Genomic DNA, 26769 nt, shown 5'->3' with positions numbered 1-26769 from the left:
TAGTGCTTTAGACAGGTATGCACACCTAAGTGCTGATATATAGTGCTTTAGACAGGTATGCACACCTAAGTGCTGATATATAGTGCTTTAGACAGGTATGCACATCTAAGTGCTGATATATAGTGCTTTAGACTGGTACACACACCTAAGTGCTGATATATAGTGCTTTAGACTGGTACACACACCTAAGTGCTGATATATAGTGCTTTAGACTGGTACACACACCTAAGTGCTGATATATAGTGCTTTAGACGGGTACATACACCTAAGTGCTGATATATAGTGCTTTAGACAGGTACACACACCTAAGTCCTCATATATAGTGCTTTAGACAGGTACACACACCTAAGTGCTGATATATAGTGCTTTAGACAGGTACACACCTAAGTGCTGATATATAGTGCTTTAGACAGGTACACACCTAAGTGCTGATATATAGTGCTTTAGACAGGTACACACCTAAGTGCTGATATATAGTGTTTTAGACTGGTACACACACCTAAGTGCTGATATATAGTGCTTTAGACTGGTACACACACCTAAGTGCTGATATATAGTGCTTTAGACGGGTACACACACCTAAGTGCTGATATATAGTGCTTTAGACTGGTACACACACCTAAGTGCTGATATATAGTGCTTTAGACGGGTACACACACCTAAGTGCTGATATATAGTGCTTTAGACAGGTACACACACCTAAGTGCTGATATATAGTGCTTTAGACAGGTACACACACCTAAGTGCTGATATATAGTGCTTTAGACAGGTACACACACCTAAGTGCTGATATATAGTGCTTAAGACAGGTACACACACCTAAGTGCTGATATATAGTGCTTTAGACAGGTACACACACCTAAGTGCTGATATATAGTGCTTTAGACAGGTACACCTAAGTGGTGATATATAGTGCTTTAGACAGGAACACACACCTAAGTGCTGATATATAGTGCTTTAGACAGGTACACCTAAGTGCTGATATATAGTGTTTTAGACAGGTACACACACCTAAGTGCTGATATATAGTTCTTTAGACAGGTACACACACCTAAGTGCTGATATATAGTGCTTTAGACAGGTACGCACACCTAAGTGCTGATATATAGTGCTTTAGACAGGTACACACACCTAAGTGCTGATATATAGTGCTTTAGACAGGTACACACACCTAAGTGCTGATATATAGTGCTTTAGACAGGTACACACACCTAAGTGCTGATATATAGTGCTTTAGACAGGAACACACACCTAAGTGCTGATATATAGTGCGTTAGACAGGTACACACACCTAATTGCTGATATATAGTGCTTTAGACAGGAACACACACCTAATTGCTGATATATAGTGCTTTAGACAGGTACACACACCTAAGTGCTGATATATAGTGCTTTAGACAGGTACACACACCTAAGTGCTGATATATAGTGCTTTAGACAGGTACACACACCTAAGTGGTGATATATAGTGCTTTAGACAGGAACACACACCTAAGTGCTGATATATAGTGCTTTAGACAGGAACACACACCTAAGTGCTGATATATAGTGCTTTGGACAGGTACACACACCTAAGTGCTGATATATAGTGCTTTAGACAGGTACACACACCTAAGTGCTGATATATAGTGCTTTAGACTGGTACACACATCTAAGTGCTGATATATAGTGCTTTAGACAGGTACACACACCTAATTGCTGATATATAGTGCTTTAGACAGGTACACACACCTAAGTGCTGATATATAGTGCTTTAGACAGGTACACACACCTAAGTGCTGATATATAGTGCTTTAGACAGGTACACACACCTAATTGCTGATATATAGTGCTTTAGACAGGTACACACACCTAATTGCTGATATATAGTGCTTTAGACAGGTACACACATCTAAGTGCTGATATATAGTGCTTTAGACAGGTACACACATCTAAGTGCTGATATATAGTGCTTTAGACAGGTACGCACACCTAAGTGCTGATATATAGTGCTTTAGACAGGTACGCACACCTAAGTGCTGATATATAGTGCTTTAGACAGGTACGCACACCTAAGTGCTGATATATAGTGCTTTAGACAGGTACGCACACCTAAGTGCTGATATATAGTGCTTTAGACAGGTACACACACCTAAGTGCTGATATATAGTGCTTTAGACAGGTACACACACCTAAGTGCTGATATATAGTGCTTTAGACAGGTACACACACCTAAGTGCTGATATATAGTGCTTTAGACAGGTACGCACACCTAAGTGCTGATATATAGTGCTTTAGACAGGTACACACACCTAAGTGCTGATATATAGTGCTTTAGACAGGTACACACACCTAAGTGCTGATATATAGTGCTTTAGACAGGTACACACACCTAAGTGCTGATATATAGTGTTTTAGACAGGTACACACACCTAAGTGCTGATATATAGTGCTTTAGACAGGTACACACACCTAAGTGCTGATATATAGTGTTTTAGACAGGTACACACACCTAAGTGCTGATATATAGTGCTTTAGACAGGTACACACACCTAAGTGCTGATATATAGTGTTTTAGACAGGTACACACACCTAAGTGCTGATATATAGTGCTTTAGACAGGTACACACACCTAAGTGCTGATATATAGTGCTTTAGACAGGTACACACACCTAAGTGCTGATATATAGTGCTTTAGACAGGTACACACCTAAGTGCTGATATATAGTGCTTTAGACAGGTACACACACCTAAGTGCTGATATATAGTGCTTTAGACAGGTACACACCTAAGTGCTGATATATAGTGCTTTAGACAGGTACACCTAAGTGCTGATATATAGTGTTTTAGACAGGTACACACCTAAGTGCTGATATATAGTGCTTTAGACAGGTACACACACCTAAGTGCTGATATATAGTGCTTTAGACAGGTACACACACCTAAGTGCTGATATATAGTGCTTTAGACAGGTACACACACCTAAGTGCTGATATATAGTGTTTTAGACAGGTACACACACCTAAGTGCTGATATATAGTGCTTTAGACAGGTACACACACCTAAGTGCTGATATATAGTGTTTTAGACAGGTACACACCTAAGTGCTGATATATAGTGCTTAAGACCGGTACACACATCTAAGTGCTGATATATAGTGCCTTAGACAGGTACACACACCTAAGTGCTGATATATAGTGCTTTAGACAGGTACACACACCTAAGTGCTGATATATAGTGCTTTAGACAGGTACACACACCTAAGTGCTGATATATAGTGCTTTAGACAGGTACACACCTAAGTGCTGATATATAGTGCTTTAGACAGGTACACCTAAGTGCTGATATATAGTGTTTTAGACAGGTACACACCTAAGTGCTGATATATAGTGCTTTAGACAGGTACACACCTAAGTGCTGATATATAGTGCTTTAGACAGGTACACCTAAGTGCTGATATATAGTGTTTTAGACAGGTACACACCTAAGTGCTGATATATAGTGCTTTAGACAGGTACACACCTAAGTGCTGATATATAGTGCTTTAGACAGGTACACCTAAGTGCTGATATATAGTGCTTAAGACCGGTACACACATCTAAGTGCTGATATATAGTGCTTTAGACAGGTACACACCTAAGTGCTGATATATAGTGCTTTAGACAGGTACATCTAAGTGCTGATATATAGTGTTTTAGACAGGTACACACCTAAGTGCTGATATATAGTGCTTTAGACAGGTACACACCTAAGTGCTGATATATAGTGCTTTAGACAGGTACACACACCTAAGTGCTGATATATAGTGCTTAAGACAGGTACACACACCTAAGTGCTGATATATAGTGCTTAAGACCGGTACACACATCTAAGTGCTGATATATAGTGCTTAAGACCGGTACACACATCTAAGTGCTGATATATAGTGCTTTAGACAGGAACACACCTAAGTGCTGATATATAGTGCTTTAGACAGGAACACACCTAAGTGCTGATATATAGTGCCTTAGACAGGTACACACACCTAAGTGCTGATATATAGTGCCTTAGACAGGTACACACACCTAAGTGCTGATATATAGTGCTTTAGACAGGTACACACACCTAAGTGCTGATATATAGTGCTTTAGACAGGTACGCACACCTAAGTGCTAAGCAAAAAATATATATCAATCAGGTAATAACTTTGCAAGCAAAAGAAAAGTCACACATTGTGCTTAGGTGAAACAACGCTGTATAAATACACAAAACTTTTACACATATACAGCTACTCATGCCAGAGAGGGCCGGGTTGGTAAAGCTACAGAGGACAGCCAGCTATTCCTCGGCTTCATCTCTCAGCTACATTGATGCCTCATGTGACTTGCAGGGATATTAAAGTCTAAATTCTTTGTTGCATCAAAAACAAGGCATTGTGATATATATATATATATCCCTTTTTTTCTTTTTTTTTAAATGGACGTTGTCAATCCTATTCTTTTTGGTTATGTCGCTGTCCACCAATTGCTGTGGGAGTGTTACCTTTTGAGCTTCTATCCTATAGACAGGGGTGTAGCTATAGGGGTCTTAGATGTCTAAATTAAGACCCAACCCATACCTCAAGGGAGCCCATCTAGGCCCTGCAATCAGGCAACAAAGAAAAAAAGGATGACTCACATTCATAGAGAAGAAACTCATATTTCACCCATGTGGCTGCCTACAGACCAGTATGGTTATGCCCCTGCCTACAGACCAGTATGGTTATGCCCCTGCCTACAGACCAGTATGGTTATGCCCCTGAATACAGACCAGTATGGTTATGCCCCTGCCTACAGACCAGTATGGTTATGCCCCTTCCTACAGACCAGTATGGTTATGCCCCTGCCTACAGACCAGTATGGTTATGCCCCTGCCTACAGACCAGTATGGTTATGCCCCTGCCTACAGACCAGTATGGTTATGCCCCTGCCTACAGACCAGTATGGTTATGCCCCTGCCTACAGACCAGTATGGTTATGCCCCTGCCTACAGACCAGTATGGTTATGCCCCTGCCTACAGACCAGTATGGTTATGCCCCTGCCTACAGACCAGTATGGTTATGCCCCTGCCTACAGACCAGTATGGTTATGCCCCTGCCTACAGACCAGTATGGTTATGCCCCTGCCTACAGACCAGTATGGTTATGCCCCTGCCTACAGACCAGTATGGTTATGCCCCTGCCTACAGACCAGTATGGTTATGCCCCTGCCTACAGACCAGTATGGTTATGCCCCTGCCTACAGACCAGTATGGTTATGCCCCTGCCTACAGACCAGTATGGTTATGCCCCTGCCTACAGACCAGTATGGTTATGCCCCTGCCTACAGACCAGTATGGTTATGCCCCTGCCTACAGACCAGTATGGTTATGCCCCTGCCTACAGACCAGTATGGTTATGCCCCTGCCTACAGACCAGTATGGTTATGCCCCTGCCTACAGACCAGTATGGTTATGCCCCTGCCTACAGACCAGTATGGTTATGCCCCTGCCTACAGACCAGTATGGTTATGCCCCTGCCTACAGACCAGTATGGTTATGCCCCTGCCTACAGACCAGTATGGTTATGCCCCTGCCTACAGACCAGTATTCTTTTAGTTTTAGAATAAAAATAAACAGAACAAAACAACATAGATACAGCTAGAGATACAGATAGACCAAGGCCACCCTTAGCATTTGTGAGGCCCTGGGCAAGACAAATTTGTGTAGCCCCTCAGCCCAACCCCCTTTATCGGCCACCCAAGTCTCAACATTTAATGTTTCCCATAAAAAAAATAGCACTATGCATTACACCTCCTGATACCATAAACAGTGCTTCATAAACTAAATACAAGGGTGTCCATTGCACCTTCTCATATCCTCACCCCTGATGTGCCCCCCCCCCCCCACACCCCAACTGGTAGGGCTGAGTTTTAGATAAATAGATAGATACATAGATAGATACTTTGACATATTTTGGTGTGGTGCAAGAGGATAGAATTGGCGGAGTTTACTTTACAAATTTTTAAGGACAACAGATAGAAAAGAATAAATGTGGACGATGTCTGTGCAGCATTTTTAATAATAAAGAAAAAATCTCAATACAAAATCACATGTATAATACTTGTAAAATACATGACACTAATTATTGTAATCTGATAAAGTTGCCTAGCAACTAATAAATCTGTGAGATAGATTGCAAAAAAATAGAAATGGACAAATCTTTCATTCATCAATAAACAATTTTCGCGCATCTTAAACACATTTTCTCTTAACATAAGACAGGTTTGTGAGCTATTCAAATGCCCAAGTAGCAAGATTATTAGATATTGTTTCCTTGTCTCTCCCAAAGCAATATAAATTAGTTTAAGAAAAGCAGTCGGAAAACGTTTCTCTCTATTAAACTGTTTTCATTCTTTGTGTTTTTGTTGCAATTAATTTCCTTTGTATGTGGTAATAGAGCATATTACATTAAAATACTCACTTCACAGATTTGCACTTTGACCCAAACACTGCGCTTAAAGTGGCAAAAGAAATAACTTTATAAATATAGAAAATAGACTTTACCACAAGTCCGTTTCATCTAATTATTACTGCTCGAAAAACTAGCAATGGCTCAATAGCTTGTTCTATGGAAAGTAATTACCTCAAAACAGCGTGTTTGGTCTAATTATGATTTTCACAGAGATGAACTTTCCTAAAGCATTACAGGCCGAACCTTCCTAAAAAGAACAGTCAAGCACTTAAACAACAGTTAACCCCAAACATTAATTTCAGCCTCGTCAATGAGTTGCATCCATATTAATATAGGCACATGGTTACTTGCCACAGAATAACCTATTAAAGAATTGTCTGTTAAGTGCTTTCCAGGTGAGCAATATGCAAATGATCAACCTAGTCAATTTTTCTCCTTAAAGGGCCACTGTAAGTAAATATTTTCTTTACCTGTTACTAACTACCCCAAATACGCTTTTTATCAATAGCATTTCATTAACATATCTCTACTGTATATCAGAAATCTTGTCTGCAAATTTAATTGTTTTCCAAACCCACTCCGTGGGTATCCTTTGCTCTGTACTAATCCGTTTACAATACCTAGGTTTCAAAATGGCTCTTTAAACACAAAGTTATTGGTTTAAGTATTTTGAACACTCAGTGCTGAAAATAGTGGGCAGGATAACGTGACATCATCGGCGAATAAAAGATATAACTTTTAGAACGTTATGAAACTTCGTTTTGGAGAAAATATAGGTCAGTAGGTTTTAATTAATGTTTATTAACTGTAATATGTTAGTTGTTTAGCTTAAAAATTATAACAGAAAGTAATCCTTTAAGGCTGATGGGTAAAATCAGATATGGACTCCCTGTCCAGGTGTAGTGTGGCTGTACTTTACTGATGAGCATCCTATGCAAAAAGAAATGCTTAAACTTCTAGCTACTATTGGGTTTACTTGATGGATCCAGTTCTGTACAGTGAGAAATTAGTTTGTCGTGATTGAAGCAGCTCAATAGTTTAAATGGTGGAAATCTTTTAGTTTTTCAAAACATGATTTTCAGTGTGTGAAGTTTTTAAAGACCATTAATGTAAATGGAACAAGTTGAGGCCACTTTCTTCTGTGAGATATAAATCTTCTGCATTGTTAACCTTCATTCTAGGCAAAATTTTGCAAAATGAAAACACGTTTTTCAAGGAAATTAAGTTTAAAAAACAGCTTTTGCTGCCAACAATTTGGAATACATACGAAACCAGTGTGGTCAACATCCAAATCAGCATAGGAATCGGCAGTTCAAATGGAATAACCAATTTTAATAGTTAGAAATAGCTTAACGCATTTCAGTGGGTACAATTGACTTTCTCAAGAGCAATTTAAAAAAAAAAAAAAATAGCCTTTTTTTAAACAAAAGCTGAAAACTGCATTTCTTCTGTGAATACATTCCATTTAGTACTTATTTCTAAATGTTATTTCACCATTTGCCGGTTCTCATTCACAAAAGGCCATTTGGAGAAGTGTTTGGAACTTGACTGCTTCCTCTAAAGTTGAATGGTGTTGCCATAATACAGAAAGTCTGATCTGAAAGAGTCTGTGGCAGGCAGTGGCATCTAATTATATAAGATACCCTTTGTTTGTTGTATATTTTCTAGGGTAGCAATGCATACCCTAACACATTCCGAACTAGAAGCCACTAGAAGAAGGTTGAGGGAAAGCCCACTTTTTTTAACAAATTACCTGGCGTTAAAATTGCAAGACTAGATAGAGGGAATGGAACACTTCTCGTGGGACAAAGCAATCCTTTGATAATTGGGCCCTTTGTCTTTTGATATATAATCAAAAAACATTGCTTCCAATTAAAATCACAACATAAGGCCAAATTACAAGTGACGCACTATTTAGCGCCCTTGCTCGCTCACAAACATTGCCAGAAGTAAACTTTTAAAATGTGTGTGGGTTAGCTCTTGTGTGTGCGTGTATATACAGTGTGTGTGTATGTGTATGTGTATGTGTGTGTGTGTGTGTGTGTATATATATATATATATATATATATATATATATATATATATATGTATATGTATATGTATATATATATATATATATATATATATATATGTATATATATATGTATATATGTGTGTGTGTGTGTATGTATATATATATATATATATATATATATATATATATACATACATTTATAGCCCTTTTTAGTCAAACACTGCGCCATACACATTTGAATCCTTGTAATTTTAAAATATTTATGTAAAATTTGTATTAGTGTATTTATGAGTGTACATATATTTTAAAATGTATTAGAATAGGGAGGTGTATATCCTGCGCAAAAACCAGTGTGGAATGGGAAACGGGAAAAAAAGGGATATTCTTCTAGCTCTCCTCAGCGGGTACCCTAGCGGACCCAAAAGAAGTAAGAATAAATAGATGGGGGGTAGAGGAGAGCGCTAATATAGGCTGAGGAAGGGGTTACCGAAGTTCTCTTCAGAGAAATAAACCAAAAAGCATGTGTACAACTATAGATAAAAGTAATAAAATTGAAATTGAAATTTATTATACATAGATATATAAATATATATCACAATGAGGTCCTCATAAAACAAATAACAGTGAAAAACAATAAAAGGTTCATGGATCCATGTTACAATAATCAAGTTTAAAATCTCATAGACTTGAAAACAATTTGAAAACAATTGGTAAATGACAGATGCTTGGCCTGATGTGCCAAGCCTTCTAGTGAAGAGTATGTATAATAGTTTGTACAAAGTTCACAGTGAGTACTCCTGGAGTCACTAACAGTTCATGCTTGTCCAAAAAAAAGGGGATGGAAGTTGGTGGAAAAAAAATTGCTTAAAAGATGATGAACAAAGTGTGAAATTTTTTTTTAAAAAAATCAGTGTTCTATCCTATATCCAATAAATGTGAAAGTTGTGGTCACTTGTAAAAAATTTTTTTTTTTTTTTTTTTTTGGAATTGAAAAAATGTGATACTGCAAAAATTCCACAAAGTAAATAAAGTGTTCCAAAATTGTGAAAAAACAGCACAAAAAATATATAAATACACAATTGATTGCTGAATGTCAGTTTCCAAAATCCTAAAGTGATTGCTGTGCAGTGGAACAGTGGCTGAGTGTTAATAAAAAAAAAATTTGAATCCAAAAATAATTATAAAAACCTGAAAAAAGAACAAACAATACTATAACATATACCAACTGTTAAGTGCATATATCAGTATTTTGCTTACTCAAATCAGTCAACGCGTTTTGGCCATATACTCCTGGCCTTTATCAAGACTGGTGTTTGTGAGTAAGCTTCTCCGAATTTATGTGAAATGTATGTATATAGTTTTGGCGCCCAAACAACAGTCACATTTCACATAAATTCGGAGAAGCAGTTGGTATATGTTATAGTATTGTTTGTTCTTTTTTTCAGGTTTTTATAATTATTTTTGGGTTCAAAATTTTTTTTTATTAACACTCAGCCACTGTTCCACTGCACAGCAATCACTTTAGGATTTTGGAAACACTGGATTCATAGACATTCAGCAATCAATTGTGTATTTATATATTTTTTTTTTGTGCTGTTTTTTCACAATTTTGGAACACTTTATTTTCTTTGTGGAATTTTTGCAGTATCACATTTTTTCAATTCCAAAAAAAAACAAAAAACTTTTTTACAAGTGACCACGACTTTCACATTTATTGGATATAGGATAGAACACTGATTTTTTCAAAACATTTTTTCACACTTTGTTCATCATCTTTTAAGCAATTTTTTTTCCACCAACTTCCATCCCCTTTTTTTTTGGACAAGCATGAACTGTTAGTGACTCCAGGAGTACTCACTGTGAACTTTGTACAAACTATTATACATACTCTTCACTAGAAGGCTTGGCACATCAGGCCAAGCATCTGTCATTTACCAATTGTTTTCAAATTGTTTTCAAGTATATGAGATTTTAAACTTGATTATTGTAACATGGATCCATGAACCTTTTATTGTTTTTCACTGTTATTTGTTTTATGAGGACCTCATTGTGATATATATTTATATATCTATGTATAATAAATTTCTATTTCAATTTTATTACTTTTATCTATAGTTGTACACACGCTTTTTGGTTTATTTCTCTGAAGAGAACTTCGGTAACCCCTTCCTCAGCCTATATTGGCGCTCTCCTCTACCCCCCATCTATTTATTTTAAAATGTATTTTTTTTTGTGAAACTTTAATTTTTGCCCTTACCCTTTATGTCAGGTCTAAATTTACTCTAACCCTACAAGCACAAATTTAGTTTGCGCTCGTGCGGTTGCATTTACTTTCAACTTGTAATATGAGCACAAGTTACTAAAAACAGCTATCTGCCCTAGACAAGGTTTAGGAGCCTACAGAAAGGTATTATTATTATTATTTTATTCCCTTTCTTCACATATTCTTTCCATGCTCTGTGCAGGAAACTGAACATGTTAAAACATTTCCATCTGGTACCATTCAAGCAAACTGGCACCTTTATGGTTTGCGGTTGCTACAGTAGAGGCCCCCAGCAGCAAATGGTGCCTAACCATTGTCAACAAATGGTAGAGAGTATGATAACTTTATTCATGCAGTAGCTCCATACAAGTCATACAATATCAGATGGGGAAAAACAATCTCACATTACATACAATACAAATTTTAAATATAATATTTTTAAAATCAATTTAGCCTAAATAGTTTTATTATACTATTCTTTAAAATGTATAATTAAATACATGTACAGTAAATAAATAAATAACACATGGATTATCCTACTAATATAGAGGCATTAGACTTGGAGGTTTGTCAAACCTATTCCAACAAGAGACCATATTGTGTTTCTATGTTGATTTTTTTTTGCAGTCAAAATGATCTAAACAAAATAACTGATATTTTATTAAAGGAACAGTAAAATGAAAATTAAACTTGCATAATTCAGATAGAGCATTCAATTTTAAACAACTTTACATTTTATTATATTATCTAATTTGTTGCATTGGGTTAGTATCCTTTGATGAAAAATATACCTAGGCAGGCTCAGGATCAGCAATGCACTACTGGGAGTTAGATGCTCTTTTGATTGGCTTGTCTGTGTTCAGCTATCTCCCAAACGTGCATTGTTGCTTCTTTAACAAAGCATACCAAGAGAATAAAGCAAATTTGATAGTAAAAGTACATTTAATATTTGTTTAAAATTGTATGCTCTATCTGAACCCTGAAAGAAAAATTGTGTATTTAATGTCCCTTTTTAATTGATAAAAAATATGTATGTAATTCCTCATAAACAAACATAGTCACAACAACACAGTTCCCATAAATTATTAACCCCAAATGCAATTGATGTGAGAGGGACATGTAGGGTAACTCTTGGTGTTAGGTGGTTTTATTACAGTTGTGTGGGTGGGCTCCTTGGGGGTAAAGGGGGTGTTACAGAGAGGTCTCATCTAGGGCAGACTAGTGGAGCTGACAATGGTTAGAATTAATTGAATATGGTATTGGTTGTAGTTAGGAATAATATTGGAACAGGAAATTGGGTATTGATAGCAATTAAGGTTTATTGCAATGGGGGAGGGGTAGGTTGAATTTATGGTTTACTGTTGTTGTTTGGATCAAGTCACATTTAGGACGTATTGTAGTGGAGGTGGATCATGATTAGCGAGAATTGCTATGGGGGCAATGTTAAACTCAGGGTATATTGTAGTGCAGGGGTGTATTTTGGCTTGGGCAAACAAGGCACTTGCCTAGGGTGGCAGATTTGGGGTAGCACCACTTTTTGAGTCTCACTCGACACACACTCGCTACATACACACACACACACACACACACACACACACACACACTATAATACACTACACTATACACGCACACTGTACTACACAAACTCACCATATAAACATACACACATGTCCACTTGAACATGAACATTTTCAAGCAATTCTGAGTGCCTGGGAAAGCACAAAACCTCAATACGCCATGGTTGTAGTGGAATATCTAGATCAAAGCAAGGATGCTGCCAAGAAAATGGCTTTAATAAACACTACCTAAAGCAACATCGGCTAACACAGGAGACTTGGGATATCTTTCTGGTAAGTTCAACAGAAATTTCTACTACTTTATTGTGGTGGGGCCAGGTCATGGTACTTATATGGTACAGTAACTAGTGGTAAGATTCAGAAGACATTATCTAGTGACAAAATGTAGCATGTTGTGACCAAATAATAGTAATCAGAATCTTATCAAGTCACTAAAATGGACTCTTCTGAAAAGTTTCTTGTAACTATATTTTATCAAGGTGCCTCCATCATAGTGTGATAGAAACAGAGATAATATAAATACTTTATGTAATAAAGTAATTGTTAGATGCATATACCATACCTGGAACAGTCTGAGTCATTACTGTGAAGCTGAGCCATGAGCCAATCTGTAAAATATAATAACATTTTGCTTATGAAAAGCTAGACTTGATAGGAAGTAGAATTTTGAGACATTGAATATACAGCTTAATACTACCGATATGCTGTGTGTGTGTATGTATGTGTGTGTGTGTGTGTGTATGTATATATATATATATATATATATATATATAACACACAGAGAAAAACCCAGCACTCACTTACAAGCTCTCAGCTAAGATTTGAAAGCAAAAATGGAAAGATTAGTCACCGCATCTGGCCAAATGGGACAAGCTCAGGTACCACGTCAAGGTCCTTTCCAATACCTGAGACCCTAAAACAGCCACACAATGCAAGCTTTCAAATCCAAACAAACTGAAAACAAGGGAAGGGTGCACAGGACCTTGACGTGGTACCTGAGCTTGTCCCATTTGGCCAGATGCGGTGACTAACCTTTCCATTTTTGCTTTTAAATCTTAGCTGAGAGCTTGTAAGTGAGTGCTGGGTTTTTCTCTGTGTGTTGTATTAATTTGGTTTGTAATTTTCCCTATGGTTCTTGCACCCAGACCTGTCTGGGGTTAACTGCTTGTGGCTCTGGGGACAGCACAGCTTCCTGTGAGTGCCAGTGGCACCCAGGGCTGAGCATGTTGCAGGGTCATGGGATGTGTACCCGGTCCGGTATGAGAGTGCAGTTCCCTTCCGTGTTTTATATATATATATATATATATATATATATATATATATATATATATCTCAGAGAAGGCCTCAGAACCTAAGCACAGCAAAGGGTGTAATTAGTGCATCGAAGGCCACATGCATATTTATGTGTTAATGTGTATATACACATATTAACACATACATATATATACAGTCATGTGAAAATGAAATTACACCCTCTTTGAATTCTATGGTTTTATGTATTAGGATATAATAAAATTAATCTGGTCCTTAGCAAGTCTTGCAATTAGCTAAATACAACCTCGGTTGAACAGCAGCACATAAAATATTACATAGTTTCATGATTTATTTAATGAAAATAAAGCCACAGTAGAGAAGCCATGTGTGAAAAATTAAAGCCCCACAGTACCAGATATATACACGCGTTTACAGACTCCTGCAGGCTCCTGTTTATGTTATCTGTCTTTTCATATGCAGGGAATTAGGTGAGGGGGGAGTGACTACTCTTCTTGTTTTTCCAGCCCCTTTTAGTGGGTGTCTCAGTCAATATCATTAACAATGCTAAACTGTTTGCTTCAAAGTAAGTTTTTAAAAAGTTTTATACTGGATTTTTAGATTTTTAGATCAGTATCTGTGCATATTCTTCTTTATGGTAGTGTCTATTATATGCAGTTATATGAGAATTGGTTTATACTCTCCTTTTAACAGAATGCCAAGGAGGAAAGACATCAGCAACGATCTTAGAGTAGCAATTGTTGCTACCCATCAATCTGGGAAGGGTTATAAGGCCATTTCCAAACAATTTAAAGTCTATAATTCTACAGTGAGAAAGATTATTCACAAGTGGAAAGCATTCAAGACAGTTGTCAATATTCTGAGGAGTGGACGTCCAGCAAATTCACCCCAAGGTCAGACCACGCAATGCTTAGAGAAATTGCAAATAAAACAAGAGTTACATCTGAGTCTACAGGCCTTAGCCTGTTAAATGTTAAAGTTCATGACACTACAATTAGAAAAAAAATGAACAAGTATGGTTTGTATGGAAAGGTTGCCAGAAGAAATCCTTTTCTTTCTAAAAAGAACATGGCAGCATGGTTTAGGTTTGCAAAGTTACATCTGAACAAACCACAAGACTAATGAACCAATGTCCTTTGGACAGACAAGACTAAAGTGGAAATGTTTGGCCATCATGCACAGCTCCACGTTTGGCAAAAACCAAACACAGCATATCAGCACAAACATCTCATATCAACTGTCAAGCACAGTGATGGAGAGATGATGATTTGGGCTTATTTTGCAGCCACAGAACCTGGGCACTTTGCAGTCATTGAGTCGACCATGAACTCCTCTGTATACCAAAGTATTCTAGAGTCAAATGTGAGGCCATCTGTCTGACAGTTAAAGCTTGATCAAAATTAGGTCATGCAACAGGACAATGATCCCAAGCACACCAGCAAATCTACAACAGAATGACTGGAAAAGAATTGAATCAAGGTGCTGCAATGGCCCAGTCAAAGTCTAGATCTCAACCTGATTGAAATGTTGTGGTGGGACCTTAAAAGAGCCGTGCTTTAATGAATGATCACAAACCTCAATGAACTGAAGCAACGTTATAAAGTGTGGGCCAAAATTCCTCCACAATAATGTGACAGACTGATAAAGTCATTCAGAAAAGGATTACTTCAAGTTATTGCTGCTAAAGATGGTTCTACAATCTTTTGAATCACATGGCGTTTTTATTTTGGCTTTATATTTGTTAAATAAATCATGACACGGTTTAATATGTTATGTGTTTTGTTGTTCATCTGCGGTTGTATTTACCTAATTTTAAGACCTGCTAAGGACCAGATAATTTTTATTATGTCCTGATACGTAAAACCATAGAATTCAAAGAGGGTGTACTTTCTTTTTCATATGACTGTATGTATATAAGCATATACATATATATTTACTGGGAACACACAGTTCCCATAAACTGCAATGTAAAGGCGTTTTTCCCCAAACCCGCCAACTTTAAAGCCCCAAAAACTGCCTAGTGCAGTTGTTTTTATTTATTTTTTAAAAATTATACAATTTTTTTTAAAATAAAAAACTATAATGCCCTCTATTTTGAGGGTATTTGGGGCACTTTTAGAAAATTAACTAGAGATTTGTTAATCTTTTAAACTACTTGTAATGTAATAATTTAGTGCTCCACTTGTAATCTAGCCCTAAGTATTTAAAGGGCATAAATACTTTACTTTATCTATTTTTTTATATTTTATTTGTATTAACAATTTGAAAAAGGTAAAGCAGAACGCAACAGTAAAAAATTGCATCCTCTAATTTGTTAAAACATGTCATTTTAAGACTAACGACCCTACACTACTTTTGTGTTTAACCCCCGCAAAGGGGTTACACACACAACAGAAGTACCTCTCGGGACCCGCAGAGCATAGCACTAGTAAGACAGCTGAGAAATAACTAATTATAGAGTGTAATTTTTGGACTATTTTGGCCCTTTAACAATATTAATTTACTATTCGTAATCTATTTTTAAAAACAATGCAATACAAAACATAATCAAATAACATTTTACAAATACCTCATAGGTGTAGTTTGGACAGGAAACCAAGGTAGATAACCATGTAAAAGGATTGCACGTTGGTTTTGGAAAGCAGGCTTTGTTTCCTAGAATTAAATAATGCATACGATAGATCAAAATGTATTTTAGTTGCAGAGTAAACACCCTTCCTTTCAATTCTTATCAGCAAAAAACAGAAAGCAACGCTAGGTCATTTTCAAAAGCTATTTAATACATTAAAAATCACTTATCTCACATTCTGCAGGTTAAGTCCATTCTCTGCAATTACTTTGCCAATGCATTTGACATTACAATCACAATAAATATTTTTCTGCTTCATGGCATGTTTTCAGTTTCTCTTATACATTATTAAAGAATAATAAATCAAATACAAACAACAATAAATATATCAAATTATATACTGTTGGTTTTAACATGTTTTGCATATTTAAAGGGACAGTCTAGTCATTATTAAACTTTCATGATTCAGATATGGGGCGTGCAATTTTAAATAACGTCGCAATTTACTTTGATCATATTTGCTTTGTTCTCTTTGTGTTCTTTGCTAAACGCTAAACCTAGGTAGGCTCCAACTGATTCCTAAACTGTTAAAACCCGCCTCTTATCTAATGTTGACAGTTTTTCACAGTTAGACAGTGCTAGTTCATGTGTTCCATATTATGCTCACTCCAGTGTCCGTATGTGTATATATGTATGTATGTATGTGTATATATATATATATATATATATATATATATATATATATGTGTATGTATATATATGTGTATGTATATGTGTGTGTATATATATATATATATATATATATATATATGTATGTATGTATGTGTGTGTATATATATATGTATATATGTGTGTATGTTTATATATATATATATATATATATATATATATATACGTTGATTGGAGTAGCCGTGTTAGTCCAGAGATTTAGATATCAAAATAACAAAAGTATTGCATTGAGCAATGATACTTTTTTTTATTGGACTAACTATACATTTATAAGATGACAAGCTTTCGGAAGAGTTCCTTCCTTTATCAAGTCTAAAGCAATACTGACCAATTCAATGGAATTTACAGATTATATCATAAAACACAGAATAGCTAAGAAGACAGTGCAGGGAGAGGAGGAGGTGTCGTAAAAATCATGAGGGGGGCTTAGGTAACAGGCAGACAGTGTCCAGTGTAGGAGAACAGACAGGGGGAATATAAAGCTTTACATAGAGCATATACTGACATAAAGTTATATATCAACATTGAATCAATATCTATAAAGATGTGAAATTGTATCATCAGACAGAGCTACCCAGTCTGGGTAGCTGGAGTCTGCCACAGGGTGGGACCCTGGGTACTGATGCTGTTGGGCATCAGGGGTGGCTACAGGCTGTGGTCACTTGTGGTAACTTACCAGCTACATAGCTGCAGTTGGCAGGAAGGAAGCATATATATACATACTTACATACAGTATCACCCCTCACATTTTTGTGAATATTTTATTATATCTTTTCATGTGACATCACTGAAGAAATGACACTTTGCTACAATGTAAAGTAGTGAGAGTACAGCCTGTATAACAGTGTAAATTTGCTGTCCCCTCAAAATAACTTAACACATAGCCATTAATGTCTAAACCATTGGCAACAAACGTGAGTACACTCGTAAGTGGAAATGGGGCCCAAAGTATCAATATTTTGTGTGGCCACCATTATTTTCCAGCATTGCCTTAACCCTCATGGGCATGGAGTTCACCAGAGCTTTGCAGGTTGCCACTGGAGTCCTCTTCCACTCCTCCATGACGACATAACGGAGCTGGTGGATGTTAGAGACCTTGTGCTCCCCCACCTTCCATTTGAGGATGCCCCACATATGCTCAATAGGGTTTAAGGTCTGGAGACATGCTTGGCCAGTCCATCACCTTTACCTTCAGCTTCTTTAGCAAGGCAGTGGTCGTCTTGGAGGTGTGTTTGGGGTTGTTATCATGTTGGAATACTGCCCTGCGGTCCAGTCTCCGAAGGGAGGGGATCATGCTCTGCTTCAGTATGTCACAATACATGTTGGCATTCATGGTTCCCTCAGTGAACTGTAGCTCCCCAGTGCCGGCAGCACTCATGCAGGCCCAGACCATGACACTTCCACCACCATGCTTGACTGTAGGCAAAACACACTTGTCTTTGTACTCCTCATCTGGTTGCCGCCACACACGCTTGACACCATCTGAACCAAATATCTTGGTCTCATCGGACCACAGGACATGGTTCCAGTAATCCATGTCCTTAGTCTGCTTGTCTTCAGCAAACTGTTTGCGGGCTTTCTTGTGCATCATCTTTAGAAAAGGCTTCCTTCTGGGACGACAGCCATGCAGACCAATTTGATGTAGTGTGAGGCGTATGGTTTGAGCACTGACAGGCTGACCCCCCACCCCTTCAACCTCTGCAGCAATGCTGGCAGCACTCATACATCTATTTCCCAAAGACAACCTCTGGATATGACGCTGAGCACATGCACTCAACTTCTTTGGTCGACCATAGCGAGGCCTGTTCTGAGTGGAACCTGTCCTGTGAAACCACTGTATGGTCTTGCCCACCATGCTGCAGCTCAGTTTCATGGTCTTGGCAATCTTCTTATAGCCTAGGCCATCTTTATGTAGAGCAACAATGCTTTTTTTTCATATCCTCAGAGAGTTCTTTGCCATGAGGTGCCATGTTGAACTTCCAGTGACCAGTATGATAGAGTGTGAGAGCGATAACACCAAATTTAACACACATGCTCCTCAGTCACACCTGAGACCTTGTAACACTAACGAGTCACATGACACTGTGGAGGGAAAATGGCTAATTGGGCCCAATTTGGACATTTCCACTTAGGGGTGTAGTCACTTTTGTTGCCAACGGTTTAGATATTAATGGCTGTGTGTTGATGTGTTGAGTTATTTTGAGGGGACAGCATGTTTACACTGTTATACAGGCTGTACACTCACTAATTTTACATTGTAGCAAGGTGTCATTTCTTCAGTGTTGTCACATGAAAATATATAATAACATATTTACAAAAAATGTGAGGGGTGTACTCACTTTTGTGAGATACTGTGTGTGTGTGTGTGTGTGTGTATATATATATATCCCCAAAGGGCATTAACCTATAACATGTCTGAAATGAAACAGTGATTTAAATAGCTCATAAAGTGTTGCGGAGTTTGAATGATTTTGCTCTTTTTGGCACAAATTAAAACGTTTGTAATGCAAGAACTCCTGCTGGTTCCTCTATATTCTCTGAAGGCAGCAGCCTTATGGGTAAGAGTAGACAGCAAGTTCAGAAATAGAAGGGCCACACACATGCTTCTGCTATCTCATAATCCTGGTGTTGTTGCCTAACGCAATTTAAGTTTACTCAAGTGGTTCTTTGATAACTTATGGTCCTACACCACAAATAGCCACTGTGTCTGCCAGAGATAGCTCAGCTGATTAAAAAGGAAAGGGAATATAGAGGTTGTGTAGGTGGCATAAAATAGGGCAATCTGTATGGCTCTAGGGGAAAGGATGGGTTGTGTTTGTCCATTATGCTACTAATGGCTCAATGCATTAAACTGCTGAGTTCACATAGGTGAATATATAGGGGTATTCATTGAAATGACATAGGGCATATTTTCATGATTCTGCATTCCTTTGCTAAATGAGTGCCAAATATGGGCGCAAGCAGGGGCATTCGGCTCGTTTTGGCTCCAGATATATCTTTCCCACTGATATATTTAGCACTGAATCGATCTGAAAGCTGCTGCCTGAAATATCACCTACAATATGTCTAAAAAAAATACAGTGAAATGTTAGCTGAGCGTTTTGACATTCAATTTGGTAAAAAAAAAAAATGCTACCTCTCAATAAACTTAAAGGGACACTGAACCCAAATGTTTTCTTTTGTGATTCAGATAGAGCATGCAATTTTAAACAACTTTCCAAATTACTTCTATTATTTAATTTGCTTCCTTCTCTTGTTATCCTTTGCTGAAAGGTTTATCTAGGTAAGCTCAGGAGCAGCAAATAACCTAGGTTCTAGCTGCTGATTGGTGGCTGCATATATGTATCAATTGTTCAGTTAGAAACCAGTAGACCATTGCTGCTCCTTCAACAAATGATACCAAGAGAATGAAACATTTGATAAAAGATGTATACTGGAAAGTTGTTTAAAATAAAAGAAACATTTTGGGTTTCATGTCCCTTTAATACTAACATGTTTTTAGTCCCTCATGCTGATACTTAAAATGCAATATAAACCAAACAGTCTAAGGAAATTAATTTGTTATTCATTGAAATTCACAATACCAGAATCAGTATATGCAAAACCTGAAAATGAGCATTTAAGTATGCTAGGCTTTATAGATATTTTGTGCCGTAATGTTCACTCTTTTTCTCCATGGAACCTTCAGAGATAATGTCTTGATGAGCAGATGTGCAAATTGATCCCTATTGTAATACTTTGCAAATTAAACAAAAAATCATAATTCTACTAATCTATCCACAGATTGATACTGATGTTGATTAGGGAAGGGATTCTCACACCCTGCTTGTTCATGAACTTAAACTTAACTGAAGGAACACATCTGAATAAGAGTTTTGCCATCTATTATTGCCTCATCAAAACAATTATTTGCTTTTAAGATCAGAAAAAAAAGTGGTAGGATGCAACGCGTTAAAAATAAAGATTTGAAGCAGTTTTATTGTTGTACAAGGTCAAGACTGGAGACTAAAGCATTTACCAAGAAGATAATTGAAGAAGATTCAGATCCGAAGTATATAATGTAACAAACCTCTGAGATTACTAAACTGTTAAAAAAGATCTTTTGGGTACACAAATTAGGCAATTAAGAATCCTTGCCAGAGGCACAAATGATTGTTAGTTAAGGTGCTAATTCACATAATGGGAACAATAGTAGCATCATTAAAAAGTAAAGAAAAGTAGATTTGAAAAACTTTTTTATCCATTTCTGTAGTAAATACAAAACTAATGTTTAGTTTAAGGACCAGTAACTACAGTAGATTTACATAAACAACAAATGCATGATAGCAAGACAATGCAATAGCACTTCAAATGACTAGTAGATTTTTTTCCGACAAATTTGCGTTAATATAAAAACACTGTGCACATTTTGTTAAAGGGACACTGAACCCAAATTTTTTCTTTCATGATTCAGATAGAGCACTAGCCAGCCAGGCCCACTTGCCCAGTGCCAAAACTTTTTTGACTGTGAAACATCAGTCTGCTAGTGTAATCTAATTGCAGTTGCCTGCCTGCTAGCGTGTGTGCCAGGCCCACTTGCCCAGTGCCACCACTCATATCTGGTGTAACAGTAGTGTAAATAATTTAAAAATAAAAAACTTTTTTGACTGTGAAACATCAGTCTGCTAGTGCAATCTAATTGCAGTTGCCTGCCTGCCAACGTGTGTGCCCGGCCCACTTGCCCAGTGCCACCACTCATATCTGGTGTAACAGTAGTGTAAATAATTTCACAGTCAAAAAAGTTTTTTTTTTTTTTAATTATTTACACTACTGTTACACCAGATATGAGTGGTGGCACTGGGCAAGTGGGCCTGGCACACACGCTAGCAGGCAGGCAACTGCAATTAGATTACACTAGCAGACTGATGTTTCACAGTCAAAAAAGTTTTATGTTTTAAAATTATTTACACTACTGTTACACCAGATATGAGTGGTGGCACTGGGCAAGTGGGCCTGGCACACACGCTAGCAGGCAAGCAACTGCAATTAGATTACACTAGCACACTGATGTTTCACAGTCAAAAACATTTTTTTTTTAATTATTTACACTACTGTTACACCAGATATGAGTAGTGGCACTGGGCAAGTGGGCACAGTATACGCCGTGAGCCTGGCACACATGCTGGCAGGCAGGCAACTGCAATTAGATTAAACAAGCAGAATGATGTTTCACAGTCAAAAAAGTTTTTTTTAAACATCATTCTGCTTGTTTAATCTAATTGCAGTTGCCTGCCTGCCAGCGTGTGTGCCAGGCTCACGGCGTATACTGTGCCCACTTGCCCAGTGCCACCACTCATATCTGGTGTAACAGTAGTGTAAATCATTTTAAAACAAAAAACTTTTTTGACTGTGAAACATCAGTCTGCTAGTGTAATCTAATTGCAGTTGCCTGCCTGCTAGCGTGTGTGCCAGGCCCACTTGCCCAGTGCCACCACTCATATCTGGTGTAACAGTAGTGTAAATAATTTAAAAAAAAAAAACTTTTTTGACTGTGAAACATCATTCTGCTTGTTTAATCTAATTGCAGTTTCCTGTCTGCCAGCGTGTGTGCCAGGCTCACGGCTTATACTGTGCCCACTTGCCCAGTGGCACCACTCATATCTTGTTTAATAGTAGTGTAAGTGTACATTTAAAAAAATAAAAACTTTTTGGACTGTGAAACATCAGTCTGCTTTTTTGTGTCAGGCTCACAGCGTATACTGTGCCCACTTGCCCAGTGCACCACTCATATCTTGTTTAATAGTAGTGTAAGTGTACATTTAAAAAAAAATGACAGGCAGAGGCAGGCCACCCCGCAGGTGCCATCGTGGTCGTGGTGCTGTGATTGCCTTTGGCCATAGAATAATGCCCAGTGTTCAGAGGCCACCTACCATGAACTCGAAAAGTTCTGAGGAGGACATAGTTGACTTTTTAACACAGGACACCCAATCTTCTATAGCTTCCGCTCCATACCTTGATGCACCAACACTAGCACCATAGCCGCTTCACTTGATCTGTCAGAGGAGTTTTTTATACATCAGTTGGAAGAAATGAGTGATGCGCAACCATCATTGACAGAGGATGTAGATAACAGTGATATGTCTCAGTCAGGCAGCATTACAGACATGGACGTACGGTGTGATGATGATGATGTTGTACCCGCTGCTGCTTCCTTTGTTGATTTGTCAGATACAAGAGAAGCGGTTGATGATGACGATGCGTCCGTGGATGTCACGTGGGTGCCCGCTAGAAGAGAAGAACAGGGGGAAAGTTCAGATAAGGAGACAGAGAGGAGGAGGAGGAGACGAGTTGGAAGCAGGGGGAGGTCATCGCAAGGAGCTAGTGGCACAGTCAAACAGCATGCATCGGCACCCGGGGTCAGCCAGACAGCACGCCAATCAACGCATGCTGTTGCCACCACCAGAATGCCGTCATCGCAGAGCTCAGCAGTGTGGCATTTTTTTGTGTGTCTGCCTCTGACAACAGCGATGCCATTTGCAACCTGTGCCAAAGAAACTGAGTCATGGGAAGTGCAACACCCACCTAGGTACAACTGCTTTGCGAAGGCACATGATCGCACATCACAAACGCCTATGGGATCAACACATGAGTAGAAGCAGCACACAAACTCAAAGCCGCCATCCTCCTCCTGGTCCAGCATCTTCAGCCACGTCAACCACTGCTGTCCTCCTTGCCCCCTCTCCATCATCCACCACTCCATCTCTCTTCCGGAGCAGTTCCTGCTCATCTACCCACAGTCAGGTGTCTGTCAAGGACATGTTTGAGCGTAAGAAGCCAATGTCACAAATTCACCTCCTTGCCCGGCGTCTGACAGCTGGCTTGTCTGAACTCTTAGCCCGCCAGCTTTTACCATACAAGCTGGTGGAGTCTGAGGCGTTCAAAAAATTTGTAGCTATTGGGACACCGCAGTGGAAGGTACCCGGCCGAAATTTATTTTCACAAAAGGCAATCCCCAACCTGTACTCGATTGTGCAAAAGGAAGTAATGGCATGTCTGGCACACAGTGTTGGGGCAAGGGTCCATCTGACCACTGATAGCTGGTCTGCAAAGCATGGTCAGGGCAGGCATATCACCTACACTGGGCATTGGGTAAACCTGCTGACGGCTGCCAAGCATGGAATGCGTGGCTCTGCAGAGTAGGAGTTGGTGACACTGCCACTACTTGCAGGCAGGCCTGCTGCCACCTCCTCTACTCCTCCTACTCCATCCTCTTCCATAACCTCCTCGGCTGAGTCCTCTTCTGCTGCTGCGTCTTGCTCCACATATACGGCACCCCCCCAGCTCTGCAGGTACTATTCCACATCCTGGATACGGCAGTATCACGCCGTCTTGGGGTTGACTTGCCTGAAAGCAGAGAGTCACACCGGACCAGCACTCCTGTCCGCCCTGAACGCACAGGTGGAGATCGGCAAAGTGGCTTCTGACAACGGAAGTAATTTGGTGGCGGCATTGAAATTGGGCAAGTTGACACATGTGCCGTGCATGGCACATGTGTGTAATCTGATCGTACAACGCTTTGTGCATAAGTACCCAGGCTTACAGGGCGTCCTGAAGCAGGCCAGGAAGGTGTGTGGCCATTTGAGCCGTTCCTACACGGCCATGGCGCACTTTTCCGATATCCAGTGGCGAAACAACATGCCAGTGAGGTGCTTGATTTGCGACAGCCCGACACGTTGGAATTCAACACTCCTAATGAACGACCGCCTGCTCCAAAAAGAAAAAGCCGTTAACGAGTATTTGTATGACCGGGGTGCTAGGACAGCCTCTGCGGAGCTGGGAATTTTTTTGCCACGTTACTGGGCACTCATGCGCAATGCCTGTAGGCTCATGTGTCCTTTTGAGGAGGTGACAAACCTAGTCAGTCGCACTGAAGGCACCATCAGCGATATCATACCATTTTTGTTTTCTTCCTGGAGCGTGCCCTGCGAAGAGTTGTGGTTACCATCACCACCAGAAACAGCCTTATCAGCATCGCTTGCAGGACCTGCGGCAACGCTGGAAGAGGATTGTGAGGAAGAGGAGTCAGAGGAGGAATGTGGCTTTGAGGAGGAGGAAGACCAACCACAACAAGCATCCCAGGGTGCTCGTTGTCACCTATCTGGTACCCATGGTGTGGTATGTGGCTGGGGGGAAGGAGATACCTTCAGTGAGATCACTGAGGTCGAGGAACGGGACATGAGTAGCTCGGCATCCAACCTTGTGCAAATGGGGTCTTTCATGCTGTCGTGCCTGTTGAGGGACCCTCGTATAAAAAAGCTGAAGGGGAACGACCTGTACTGGGTGTCCACGCTACTAGACCCCCGGTATAAGCATAAAGTGCCAGAAATGTTACCGAATTACAACAAGTCAGAAAGAATGCAGCGTTTCCAAAATAAATTAAAAAATATGCTTTACACAGCGTATAAGGGTGATATCACAGCACAACGTGAATCTAATGGGAAGAGCTGAAAGTAATCCTCCGACTCCCACGCCGGCAAGGACAGGACACTTTACAGACGTGTTGTTGATGGAGGACATGCAGAGCTTTTTAAGTCCTATGCATCGCCACAGCCCTTCGGGGTCCACCCTCAGAGAACGACTCGACCGACAGGTAGCAGACTACCTCGCCTTAACTGCAGATCTCGACACTCTGAGGAGCGATGAACCCCTTGACTACTGGGTGTGCAGGCTTGAGCTGTGGCCTGAGCTATCCCAATTTGCAATAGAACTTCTGGCCTGCCCCGCTTCAAGTGTCCTGTCAGGACTTTCAGTGCAGCAGGAGGTATTGTCACTGAGAAGAGAAGTCTCCTAGGTCAAAAAAGTCTAGATTACCTCACCTTTATTAAGATGAATGAGGAATGGATCCCGAAGGGACTGACATTGGGCGATACATTCGAGTAAAAAAGGCCTGATGAGATGAGCTGCCTTGGGCTAAAAATGGTCCACACACTGCTGTATTTTATCTTCAAATGCCGGATGACTTGCATGACTTAACCGCCACCAACAGCGGCTGCAACAATACCTAATTTTTCAGGCATGTGTACATGCCAAATTTTTCTGGCCTCTGGTGCTGCACTGTGGCACCAAAACCAAAACCAAAAAAACGACACTTAACAGGATTAAACTGATAGGAATAGTACTACTTAACACACCACTTCTATCTGGTGGCACATTAGATTGCACGCGCAGTGCCCCAAATTTGAAGTAGGAGGACGGACCAAGCATCTTTTTCCATCTCCTGGTTCCTAAAATTAATGCCATATACACGTCCCCTGATAGGGGACACCGCAGTGGAATTTCTTTGCACAAAAGGCAATCCCCAACCTGTACTCGATTGTGCAAAAGGAAGTAGCCTTACCATGGGTCTCAGACTGCACGTCTTGTAATTCTCTGTCTGGGAAATTATCTATCAAATCTATCTATTTATCAAATCTATCTACCTGTCTATCGTATCTATCAAATGTATATTGCATCTATGTATCTATCTATCTATCTATCTATCTATCTATCTAATCTATGTATCTATCTAATCTATGTATCTATCTATCAAATTTATCTCGTGGCCGGACTGTTTTGTGACAGCCACTTGTGTTTCGGCCAAAATTCCGTCGTCCAAATGTCCGTTGGCTATAAGTCGGGCCACGATTGCACGCGCAGTGCCCCAAATTTGAAGTAGGAGGACCGACCAAGCATCTTTTTCCATCTCCCGGTTCCTAAAATCCATGCCATATACACCTCTCCCGATAGGGGGACTAACAGGTATTAAACTGATCAGAATAGTACTACTTAACACACCACTCATATCTGGTGGCACAGTAGATTGCACGCTCAGTGCCCCAAATTTGAAGTAGGAGGACCGACCAAGCATCTTTTTCCAT

General features: G+C 39.2%; 1 protein-coding gene across 1 annotated transcript in view; it reads right to left on the bottom strand.

Annotated features, from left to right (window-relative positions):
• Positions 1-26769, bottom strand: part of TECRL (trans-2,3-enoyl-CoA reductase like) — a 1178878-nt gene that overhangs the window by 38140 nt on the left and 1113969 nt on the right. Inside the window, exons 12-13 of the mRNA XM_053700120.1 lie at positions 16145-16230; positions 12866-12911 (exon numbers count right to left, since the gene is read on the bottom strand). Coding sequence (XP_053556095.1) covers positions 12866-12911; positions 16145-16230 — 132 coding nt within the window. The remainder of the gene's footprint in view (positions 1-12865; positions 12912-16144; positions 16231-26769) is intronic.

The sequence above is a fragment of the Bombina bombina genome, chromosome 2, assembly GCF_027579735.1.
Source record: "Bombina bombina isolate aBomBom1 chromosome 2, aBomBom1.pri, whole genome shotgun sequence".
In the NCBI taxonomy this organism is placed as follows: domain Eukaryota; kingdom Metazoa; phylum Chordata; class Amphibia; order Anura; family Bombinatoridae; genus Bombina; species Bombina bombina.
This window is presented reverse-complemented; position numbering and strand designations above follow the sequence as displayed.